General features: G+C 35.7%; 1 protein-coding gene across 2 annotated transcripts in view; it reads left to right on the top strand.

The window, feature by feature from the left end:
- The first annotated feature begins 1773 nt into the window (after positions 1-1773).
- Positions 1774-12336, top strand: part of ryk (receptor like tyrosine kinase) — a 64321-nt gene continuing 53758 nt past the window's right edge. For both annotated transcript variants that reach the window (XM_082190212.1, XM_082190211.1), the window contains exon 1: positions 1774-2430. In XM_082190212.1, coding sequence (XP_082046338.1) covers positions 2211-2430 — 220 coding nt within the window. In that variant the 5' untranslated portion in view covers positions 1774-2210. The remainder of the gene's footprint in view (positions 2431-12336) is intronic.

Here is a 12336-nt window from a genome sequence, read left to right as displayed (position 1 = left end):
CATACTGGAAAAATTGTCACACCATTGTTTCTGTTTGTGTAAAGCTAAACAGTCTGCTAACTACCATGTAAATAGTGTTTATAGTCTGTTTTTGTAGTTGAATATTTTAATAATAAAATGTTAAAACTTCATGTTTTCTCCAAATTCTTGTGGTGTGGGGGTGGGGATGGGGGGTGGGGGGATATATATCTTTACATAATATGAAATGTAAAGATATACATAGTTTTTCACTGATTTGTGGCCATTTTTACCCAGACAACAGATTTTGAGTTTTAGCCAGGCTAGATAAACTATGAATTACCACAAGATGTCACTATTTTGTTTAAAAAAAAGAAAAAAGAAAAAAAGGAAAGAAAAAAGCTTAGGATCTTTTTTTTCATAGGGAAAGTTCCCTGAGACTGTTTGTCTGGATTTGTGAAATATGTAGTGGGTATGGATCTTGCCCTCTAAACTTCAAGGCCACAGTCCCTAGCAAGTAAGTAGTGACAGGAATTAGATGGTTACGGATATCAAATTCCCCGCTCTATCCTCATTGTGCCTTTTAGGAAAGCACTTAAACCACAGCTTGGATTGCAGTTAATGCATTTATGCCATTAAATTCGATTAGATTAAACTTTATTGTCATTGTGAAAAGTACAAGTACAGTGCCAGTGAAATTTGAATTTAGCATCTAACCAGAAGTGCAAATCGCAATACGTCCATATACATAATATATATATAAATAAATGTATATTATATAATAATAATAATAATAATAAACATTTATTTGTATAGCACTTTTCATACATGGAATGCAACTCAAAGTGCTTTTACAAGCATAAGGTTCACAATGTAAAATAAAGTAATTGGCAATACAGTTTCCCCTCAATATCAATATAAAAGATAAATTAAAAAAATGAAATAAAACAACTAAAAGAGAATCAGAAGGTAAAATAAAACCATAAAACAGACTTAAACATACAAAGTAAATACAAAATATTATGTTCTATGAAAAAATGCAGGTAGAGAAAACAGACCAGCTCATGACAAGGTGTACAAATATAGAATAAAAAAAGTATACATTTTTAAATGGGAAAAAGCCTATAATGAAATTGATGATGATGATTGTTCTGTGTATATTACAAATACAATGTATTCACTTTTTTTTTTTTTTTAAACAAACTGATTTAAATATCAATGCACATACACCAAAGACGTGTGTTGTTAGTGATATAATTGGAGAAATATATAGCCTATAAAGTCATACTTGATAGGCTATAATGAATCATATCAGGTAGGCCTATATTCTGTTCAAGAATATATATTCAGGGCAGGGGTTTTCAGTCTTTTACAGGCAACAGATTCCCTGGAATTCTATGAATTCCCATTACAGTAGATATTGTACTGGTATTGTATTGTATTTTTAAATCTAAATAATAAATGTAATAGTAAGCTATCCTTTAGCATCCTACCTTCTTAATATACTATTTACATATTGTTTACTGAGTCATATACTTGTGTTTACTGAGTCATATACTACATTTTATTTGTAATAGAAGGGAGGGACAATGTGTTTCATTTAGCTGAACTTTAGTTATTGTAATTTTTGTTTAACGCACATTTCTATTTTCCACAAAAATTCATTCGAGCTCAAACAGGTTCAACAGGTAGCCTAGTAATTGGGCTCATAATGTCATCACCAATGGCAATTCATAATGTCACCTGTCTGTCTTTACATTAAACACACACCACTCCAGGAACGCGCCCGTAAACGTCCCTGCGTGCGCGCGCAAGTTGTAAATGACCCCCCTTTCTTCAATGAAAACTGAGATTGCGGGTGGAAAAGACCATGAAAGGACAGAGCTGGAGGAGGACACTTTTAAGGACTGTTTGTTTGGGATAGTATTTGTAGCTTGTCCGGGAAATTTAGATTTTAATAAACAAAAGCTAAGGACTTTCTCCCAGAGGAAAGACATCGCTTTAACACCGTCCAACTGGCCCCGCTCGCGCCCGTGCGCTCACTGAGATTGAGCGCGAGCTAACAGAAGTTAGCTGGACGGCTATCAGCGGCGGGTGAGGGGGACAATACGGAGAAGAGAGAGGGGTCGACAGAGAGCGCCGTCATCAAACCTAGTAGTATGTCGCCCTCGGGAAGAAGTAACTCAAGTTTTGGATGAGGTTCCGTGGCTCAGTTCGATCGCCAAGACTTTTTGACGCGACGGTGGGCTGTGATGTTTCTGCCAGCGCGGGGCTCCGGTGGAGGCGCGGCGTCGGCGGTGTCCCGGGGTTGGCACCATACGGTACTGTGGAGACTAGGGGGTTTCTTTCTCCTCCTGCTCCTCGAAGGGGCCCGATGCCTCACCAACCCGAGCAATGCGCCGGGCATAAACAACAACAATAGGCCGAACGTAAACGTATTCATGAGCGAGGAAGAGGTCAAGAAACTCCTGGGTGTGTATTCTTTATTTTTCCGTCTGCTCCACTTTATTTCTGCTCTGTCCAAAGTTTTGGTTAGAGCAAGAACTTTTTGCCACACTGTCAAAGAAACTTACTTTCTTCTAATTAGCTTATTTAAACTCTAACTCATGTCTGTTTAGTGTCCAAAAGTTCCCACAAGTTGTTTCAAACATGCTCATAAACTGCTGAAACTTTGCTGTAGTCTATTAGCTCTTCCATATGTTAGCTCTGATAGGCCAAACAATCTGCAGCGTCCTTGCAACCTCTGAGTAGACCGTTTATGCTGAAGAAAATTGCTAAAATTTTCAAAGAAATGTTACAAAATGCACAATTGGAAGTAGTTTTGTGCGGTTACACGTCAGTTTTCTATTTAAGAAGAATGAAAGGCGTATTGGTTTGTCATCAGGTCGTGACTGGTTTGCTATAAAGTTTTCCAAGTGTATTCCAATGCCTTTCATGCTTTTGTTGTTAGAGCCTTAATTATGTGGTGATTTGTAAGGTTTACATCACACGCCACTCACAAGATGCAGAGCAGAGATGTATGAGCGGATTTGAGTCATTCATTCTCACTGATGTGTCTCTGAATTATTTGACAATAGTCGCACAGAAAGATAAAAGTGGATTTTGGGCAGTTCAGTAAACAACACTGTATGCATATTTAACCATGTAGCCTAAACCCTGAAATATGTAACAATAGTCAGAACATATTTTAATGGAATAGCTTATTGAACCTTTAAAAAAAAAGAAAAAAAAAAGGTTTGCATATGTTTTACACCAGGCTTTTATGGCCCATATAGCATGATATAGTGAGGATATGAAGCTCAAACTTTAGGAAAAAAACTGAGGAGACAGATGCAATTTGGGGCTGTTATTAATGGTCAAAAATAATGAATGAAATTCTGAATGCTTGTAATGTAAATCAAGGATATATCAGACTACTAACATAAAGTGCTTAGAAATATAACTTGATATCTAAATGCTTCGTTTAATTATAAAACTCAGTAGTTGGGCAATTCCACGCAAAACTCACATCCATAACGCCAACACAATGCCATGGTATTTAGTTGGCGTTATGGATGTGACAGTTTTGCGTGGAATTGCCCAGTTTTAATTTTGTGGGGAAAAACATAAAATGCAAGAAATGCAGTACAATGTTTATTGAGATATGTACAAATAAACGTTCATCAAAAGTTTGTTGTATCATATTTGATACCTACATTATAACAATTTTTTTTCTATAAATTATATATGGATAACAAAGTAAACCAAGTTGCTTCAGTCCAGTAAATATTCATTTAAAAAAAAAAATCTAAAAGTTATTACATTTTATAAAAGTCATTAAAGATTTTACAGCAAAAAGGCTGAAACATTTTTTTTTATCTGGCATTTTACTGGCTAAAAAAGGATGAACTATTCATCAAAGGGCAGAATACATACTAGTTTACAACAGGGTTTTCAACAAAGTTGATTGTTGATAATTTAGAGGCCTTAGAAATTCAAATATGATTCTGTAGGCTTTACAGTGTGAAGTGTATGATGTGATATAGTGGCTATTGCAGTAACATGCCTCATACTCTTGCAATCCTAATAGAAAACATGAATCAGGGGCTAGGTGTCTGAAATTATGCAGTTGGACTATATGGTTGTTTATGACTTAATGGCTCTGCCTAAAATCTAAATGTTACATTTGTGCAGAATTTTTAAAGTCTTTCTAGAACCCCTTTCTAGGCTAAGAGGTCAATCCAAGTGTTTTGTAATCTGAATAATTTAATTAATTCATGGTTCTTGGAGAAAAAAGGCTTTGTGATGTCATTGCTGCAATGTTTGTATTCAGATAGAGTCGTTTTTTGATTCAGCACCACTAGGATTAATGCAGTGAGAATTGGTTAGTAGTTGTTAATTGCTGGGTATTTGTGACGGGGCCTATAAGCAGTCATTATCATTGCTAGTGTCACAGTGGAGTTAATGAAAAGGTTGGGGGCTGGAGCATCAATTTCCTGCTGGAAAGAGGAAGTGGAGACAAGGGCATTTTGGTGCAGCCTTGTTTGAACTTGTTTTTAGGGCTTACCATTTTAGCTCAAATTAAGAGCAATTTCTATCAGACTGAAAATAAAACGGAAATTATACGTTACGTTTAATGTGATTAAAATGCTATAGCATTAAGCTGAACTCTGAAAGTTGCTATATGGAGTACAAGGTTTCAAATGGGGCAGAATGTAGCTTGACCAAATGTTCAGTACAGGTTTATGGTGGTTACGTTTAGTGCTCCACCATTGTGGGTATTATAAATAATATTTTCTAAAATTCATCAAAATATTAAAAAGGAAAGGGTTCGCTCTGAAATGATATCAAGAATCCAAATGAGATGGTGCTGCTGAGTGGGTTTATTTTAGCTTTTGTGAAATACGAACAGGTTTGAGAGATGATTGTTCCCCTCTGGTCGCATACCTCTGTTATCCTCTGAAAAGCTGACCTGCATATTTTTGTCACGACTGGCTTTGAAAACAGAACTCATGGCATGGCTATGAGTGCCTCTTTCTAGGCAATCTGGATTTCTGTGTCTCGTCAGTGATGATTGAGGAATTTTATGGTGGGCTTTACACTCTTTGTTGTTCATATCAGATTATTACCATCAACATGTCGCCTGTAGTTTTATGCGGGGCGCTCTACCATTTGTTTTGTAATGCAGGCTGGAATGGAGCTGCTCTTTCAAAAAGTAGTTTTCATAATGTCATTTGCCCCATTTGCTGCTGAGTCACTTACTTCTGAGTGCATTCTGGGACCCTTAAACCTACCTAAATATACTTAAAGGTCTTATCAAGTAATCAGGGATGGAAATTAACTTTTTTGTCCACCGGCCACTGTGGCTGGTGGATTTCAAAATCTACCAGCCACTCAATGTTTTTACCAGCCACTTTCTTGTTTTTAACCGACAATGTGTAACTGCATGTGAAAATTAATACTACAAGATCTACAATACTTAAGCAGTTTATTTAATCTCAAGTCTCAATGAAATACTGACATTTTCTCTTTCTCTCTTATATATATTTCTCTTTTTTACCTGGATGTGGCATTTGAATGATTCGTGGTCTTTTATGGCTTCCAGTTTTAGGTTTTTAGTCCCAACAATGAAACTAGGGCTGGGCGATATGGACCAAAAGTCATATCCCGATTATTTAGGCTGAATATTGATATACGAGATATATCCCGATATTTTTTCCGCAAAGTGAGAGCAAATGTTCAGTCAAAGTCAAAGCCAAATATGACATGTCACAAGTAGTTTTATTGAAACCGGCTATTTCCACACACACAAGTAGGCTACTGTCCCCCTTTACTTAACATAAATTGTAAGAATATGACTTATAGTAAAGACTAGTACTAATAAATAAACATTAGGCCTATGCTAAAGCTATTAAATAGCAGTTCCAAACTAGTTTTTGTTAATACAATGTTGGTATGAGCCACTAGAGTCATTTAAAAATATAAAAAATAACACAAAGAAAAATAAAGTGGCATTTTGGGGTTAATATGGAAACGACAGTTACCATGGTGAATACACAATATTAACAATAACTGTTAATGAACCATGGAAACTGCTCCTGGTGAATAGTATGAAAATCATCCCTGCATTACTTTTATTTTGTGTAATTTACAACGTAACGGCGTTGCATGCTCGTAGTTTATTTTGCACTTTATATACAGTGAGGCGATACACAGCGCGCGCCGCCACATTTGCGCGTGCATTTGAAGAGTGTTCGCTATGAGAACAGGATAACGGCTGACGTGACAGGACAAGAAAGTCCTTTTTTCTGAGGTGAAAGACTTTATTTCAGCGTACACTTATGTCCTCTAAAAGTGTCCGCCGTCTGTGTGAAACAGTATATTTTTATTTACCCGCCACGTGGCCGGTAGGTGAAGCGAATTTACCCGCCACAACACAAAATCACCCGCATTTGGCTGGTGGCGGGTGCTAATTTCCATCCCTGCAAGTAACGTTCTGTAGCATAAGCTTTTTGTAATAATGACGAATCACCAATAATCACTGTCCTCTGTCTCTTTTAGCAAGAACTTTTTGCTCTCTGTTCTGGTTTAACAATGAGTTCTGCCCATCTTGGAATCAAAACCACCTTGCTGCACTAAAGTAGACTGAGGGCCATTGTAAGCAGTGGGGCTGTGAGTAGAAGTCCCTGAACGCATTTATCACAGGGACATCAGCAGTCTGTAGTTTTGCACCGCCAGTGCCTCAGAGAATCAGGTGTCCACTGCTCTGCACAGGAGTCTGATTACCACTGATGTGGTTCAGAGATCCTGTTCTATGACTCACAGGAATCCTTGACTTAAAACTTCATGGTTGTGGTGGTTATATGTATGCCTTATTTTTGGTGCTTTGAATTAATGTAGGTTTAAGTTTTCTCCTTGAAGGCGAATGGATTTTATATTTTACTCTCTTTTTCTTTTTTTTGTGTGTGTGAAATTGATGTAAAAACTTCTTCCACAACAACATTATTGAATATGTAACAGTTTTAAAAGCAATCATCTCTCTGATTTCTGGAGTTAGGATTAGTGGTGGGGGTAACATATAAAATATAGCAATAATTTTAAATATTATTAATTGATATCCCAACCATATCAATATTATCTTGATTTTCTCATGCCAATAATCACATTTTTTTGTTAATTTTCATGAATATTTGGGGGGAAAATGACGAGCAACAATCAATATAAATTAATATAAATTGTACCCAAAGTTATCTCAGAAATCTTATATTTTATCTTGACCCAGATATTGATATACTATAGCATAGTACCTGCCGATTCTGTCCCCTTTTTGGGATACAATATGAATCAATATTTGTGCTGCCACAGTTTGTCTTCAGTAAGTCTGCATGCATCTTGTATTCTTTTAAAAAAAGAAACTAAACTTAATTTGCTGTGTTATGGCAAAATTGGAAACAACTTACTTGTATTTGAAGTTATTGGCCATGTTAGGTTATTACTATGTTCGAATTACACTTTAAATCTCTACTTTACTTTTTTCTTTCCTCTTGTTTGCTTTCTCTGTCATGCTCTTGTCATTTCCTGTCGTTCTCTGTCTGAGCTTTTAGAAGTTCTGTAATTCCTTTCACAGATCCTAATCTTGTTTCCCTCCCCTCTTTTTTTCTTCAGAGCGGTCACTGGATATAACATCATTCTTTACATGTTCTATATAGTGACTTTCAGTGGCAGTGCAAATCTGATGTATGTGAAAGATCTAATTTCTGATTTGTCATAAATGCTGCAAATGATGAAAGGTGATGTTTGATGTCCTTATTTACATTCGTATCACAATCTGCCCCCTCATATCTGTAAGTTACTCAGTATAGAATAAAGATAAATTCCCTGGCTTCTTATGGAGACTCGTGGTGAAAGCGGTGTTTTGATGGTGGTTGCTACAATGATTTTTCTTTTCTATTTCAAAGCCAGTTTCTGCTTGGTTTATTTAATTTTGTTTTCTGTTTTTGGCAGTCATGTGCTACATAAAGATATAATTTAATTCATATGATTGGTCTCATGACCATAATAAAATTTTAGAAGTATTCAGTGTTTGTGGAGATCAGTCTATGAAATCAGTACAGATGAGCTGAATGTATGTTAATGTAAGTCATAGGGCTATTAAAATGGCAGAAAAACTCAATTTGAATCTTTTACTTAAATATTGCTAACAATCAAATTAAATTTTAATTTAAAAGGCATAATTTCAGTTAGGGGAAAAAATCTTTTGGCTTGTCTCCTGAGGCAAAATATTATTGCACCACAAAAGGAAAAAGAAATATATATATATATATATATATATATATATTTATTTATATATATTTATTATTATTATTATTATTATTATATTTAAAAAAAAAATGTTTTTTACAATTATAATAATGTTTATAAATCAAAGATAATTCCGTAAATTGCATAAACAATTATTAACAAAACCGCATCATGTATTTATAGCTGAAGCGCTGATCACACAGAGTACTTTTGCATTTAAAAACATAAGATGCAGTGGAATAAAAAAAAGTCTCAAACATTGATTTTTTAGCTTTACACAGCTTTTTTAATATGCTGCTCTTTTGTGCTAGTGCAACTGTCAAAGATGTCCGTCCAAGGCACAACAGAAAATCGGCGCAGAAAATGTGTTCTGTGTGAACGACTTGTTTATGGTTTTAATGTAACCAAGATCTTCTCTGCATTGAGCTGCTCTATTTCTGCAGTGTTTTCAATGACCAATGCAGCAGTGGGTTCTATAGTGGGTTCAACTGGATAGGCTAACAAAAACATTAAAATGCAACAACGGCACTGTTTTTGCATTCAAATATGAATTTTTATTTGACAAATATAAAAAATTCAAATTAATTCGACAGCTCTACACTGTCATCTCAAAGTATCAGAACCGCATTGAAAGATGACGTGAAGATATATATTTTTAATTTTTTAGGTAAATGTTTATTAAGAAGCCTTGTTTGCCACATTTAACTTTTGAATTTTTTTTCTCCCTTGTAAGAATCTATGGCTTCCCCAGTGACATCACTGCACCGTCCATCCAGCCTCACGCTGATATAGTAAAGAGAGAAAGCTTTCACTCTCTCCTTCAGAGAACCAACAACACAGGGATGAAAAATCTCAACTATCCAGCTCTTCATTACTAATAGACAGCGTCAGCCCTCTTGTGTCTGAGTTATTTTGGGGTGTCATTAGATGGCCTTGCACATAGCAGTACATGGAATGTTTAGGTCACGAAACACATCCACTCTGATTTACGATGTAAACTTTCTGCCTATGAAACATTTTTCTCTTTAAAAAGTGGAAACGCCTCAAATAGATGCAACAGACAGATGGTTGCAGGTCTTTTATGGCTTTTAGCTGAGAAAACTGATTCAGTTAATGTATTTGCTGTCAGTTTGTCTTCTGTAATGTTGCTTATTTCAGAGTAAAATAATATATTGTTATTGAAGAAAAAGTGCAGGACTGGTCTTTAATCCATTGGAAATCGACTGGATCATGTAAAGTGGGTGTTTGCATTTTTGATTCCTGAAACGCCACTGATACCTGCAATTGAAACTTAAGGGGGTTTGGTCACATCAGCCACAAAGGAAAGGTGATTCTGAGATGAGGAAAGATGTTTATTTTTCTTTTTATGAAAGATTACTAGTAATTTTGGGGTATTCTGTAGAATAACAAGCTTTCGTGTAGCTCAAACAGTATAGCATGGTGCTAACATATCCTGGTCATGGTTTCAAATCTTGCATATGATGCAAGTTTCTTTGAATACAATTTTCTGGCAATTGCATAAATATACATGCATGAATCATGCACAAGAATAGTGGTTGACCGATATATTGCCATGGCCGATATTTGGCACTTTTTAAATCTCAGCATCGGCCGATAATGTTTTCTGTTTGGCTGATGGGTTGGAAGCAGGATATTTTATCTTGATGGACCACCAGACTTTTATTTTGACTGCACTGAGAACGTGGCTCTGCCCATTTTCCGTCTTCATTTGGTCTCTGTTTAACAGTTTTTGTTTAATACATTATTAAGTACATATACAAATCACACAGCTAGCTAACAATGTATTAATTTAAGGCAGAAACAATGAGTTTGAGTCATTATTACAACAAGTTTTGAAGTGTGAACATGTCATATTCATGTAATTTCCACTGTGCTGTATAAAATTAGTGTTACCATGTCTTTATAAAAAATAACAAAAAATTATTCCCAGTGCTTACCAGATTACTGAGTGCCCTGTTGGTTACAGTGTTTACTTCCGTTTTATGTGAAAAATACTGTAATATGATTACAGAATCAAGTAGTTGCCATGTAAAGTAAGTCTAAGACAATGGAGAAAGGCATATAGTAACATCGTAATATACATCATAAACATAATTCACCCGCTATATTGCTAAATGTACACCATTTTTCAAATTATCAACAGAAAATAATAACATGGCTTCTCTTGAGACTCCCCTGCTTCAGAGCAGCTATAGTTAATGATATGCTAAAGCCCTCCTGCACATTGACATGATTGGTTACAAAGTAGTTTGTGACGTAAGAAAAGTTTTTCAAACTGCGTTTTTGAGACTATCTTTTTTACTGCAGTTTTAAGGAGAAAATACTCAGCAATGCTGTTGACTTGTGAATTTGCACATGGTTTTGCTTAAAGCATTTTACCACCACATAGACATATAAACAACATTAAAAACTTGATTTTCACCACAGGGAGACTTTAAAAGAAATGGTTTGTTCACTGTGTTTTTTTTGTAAGGACTAGGCTACTAAAGCAGAACTTTCGGGAGGTTCTGATCACTTTGACATGTTCAGCCAGTCCACAAAAAACTTTAGAAATCTAGCAGCTCAATTTAGTTACTATTTCTTGTATAGTTCTACTGGCCAAGTGAGTTTCTGTCTTGGATCAAAGATCTGAGCTGCTTGCTCAAATGACACAACCCTCTGGAGATCTGTTCTTTGCAGAGCTACTCTTGAGCTACTCTTGGCTATTTGGCTACTTGACTGTTTTTCCAGAGCAGTCTTCATCTAACTGACCTTGCAGTGTAAACCACGGTCTTGTGGAGTGTTCTGCACTCATCAGATCAATATTAGTGCTTTACTCTTGTCAACAATTTTTTTTTTTTTTTGTAGTTGAAAATTCTAAATGTTGATACAAGGTTAACAACGCCCTCTGTATATCTCAGTGTGTCTACCTAGTATACGTTTACACTATTATTCAAATTCGGTTACATTCTGTTGCACAAAACTCTTTCATTGTGTGCAATATCATGCAGTACTTACTGCGTAATATTTCTGTGCAATATTTGAATGTTCACCTTGCTTGTACTGGTTTTGTGTGTATTGTTTTTGCGTTGTTTTGTTTATGGCATATTGTTATTGACATTGTACTGTATATTGGTTATCGTATTGTATCTTTGGAATTCTACTTAAACTGTATTAATTTAAATGAGATGTTTAGCTTGCAAAAGTTATGTGATGACACTGTAAGGATTGCGCCAATTCGTATAGTGACAATAAAGAATCTTGAAATACATAGATATACTCAGGGATGTAGTGGAGGCTAAACGCACGTAAACGCCGTTTACGCACCTCCCAAAATTTGGAAATAGCGTTTGCCCACCTCCAAAGTGCGTTTATCCACCTCTAAATTTCACGTTATTTGAGCGGACTTTGCTTTTCCAGTGCGTGATCGCCGATCGGCACATGATTCGAGCATTTGGGCCGTTAACTACAGAGCAGAACGCGCAGCGCGCCGAGTTGAGTAAAGTTGGCAATAAATTCACAGATTCGAACTTCCCGGGTATAGCAGTGATTCGAACTTCCCGGGTCAATAACTCATGAGCTAAACGTTGTTACTACACAAATAACACCTCTTTTTAATCGTAGTAATGTAGACAAGCAGCTACAACCTATTTTTTCTCAAAACGAGCTTTCCCTCACAGGGGACAAAATACATTGATCTCTATGCACAGGCGGCAGAGAGACAGATCCGAAGGGACCGTCTGCAAAGTGCAAAACCCGAAAACAGTCAATAACTTCACTGTCACACACTATAGTGTCATCAAAATAAGTTCACACATCACTGCTGTCCTGATGGTTATACTACAAGACTTATTTTGTATAAATATATTTTTGCATAATTTTTATGATTATTATTTATGAAAAATATATAATAACTGCACTGTAATTCACTGTATTGTTACCAAATTCAGTTCGCACATCACTGCTGTCCTGATGGTTATACTACAACACTTATTTTGGGAAAAAATATTTTACATTGTATATACAATTGTAAATGTATAATTTTTTTGAAAAATATTAAATAACTGCACTGCAATTCACTGTATTGTTGCCAAATTC

The sequence above is a fragment of the Leuciscus leuciscus genome, assembly GCF_965113295.1.
Source record: "Leuciscus leuciscus genome assembly, chromosome: 14".
In the NCBI taxonomy this organism is placed as follows: Eukaryota; Metazoa; Chordata; class Actinopteri; order Cypriniformes; family Leuciscidae; genus Leuciscus; species Leuciscus leuciscus.
The sequence above is the reverse complement of the archived record's forward strand: the minus strand, read 5'-3'. Positions and strand labels throughout refer to the sequence as shown.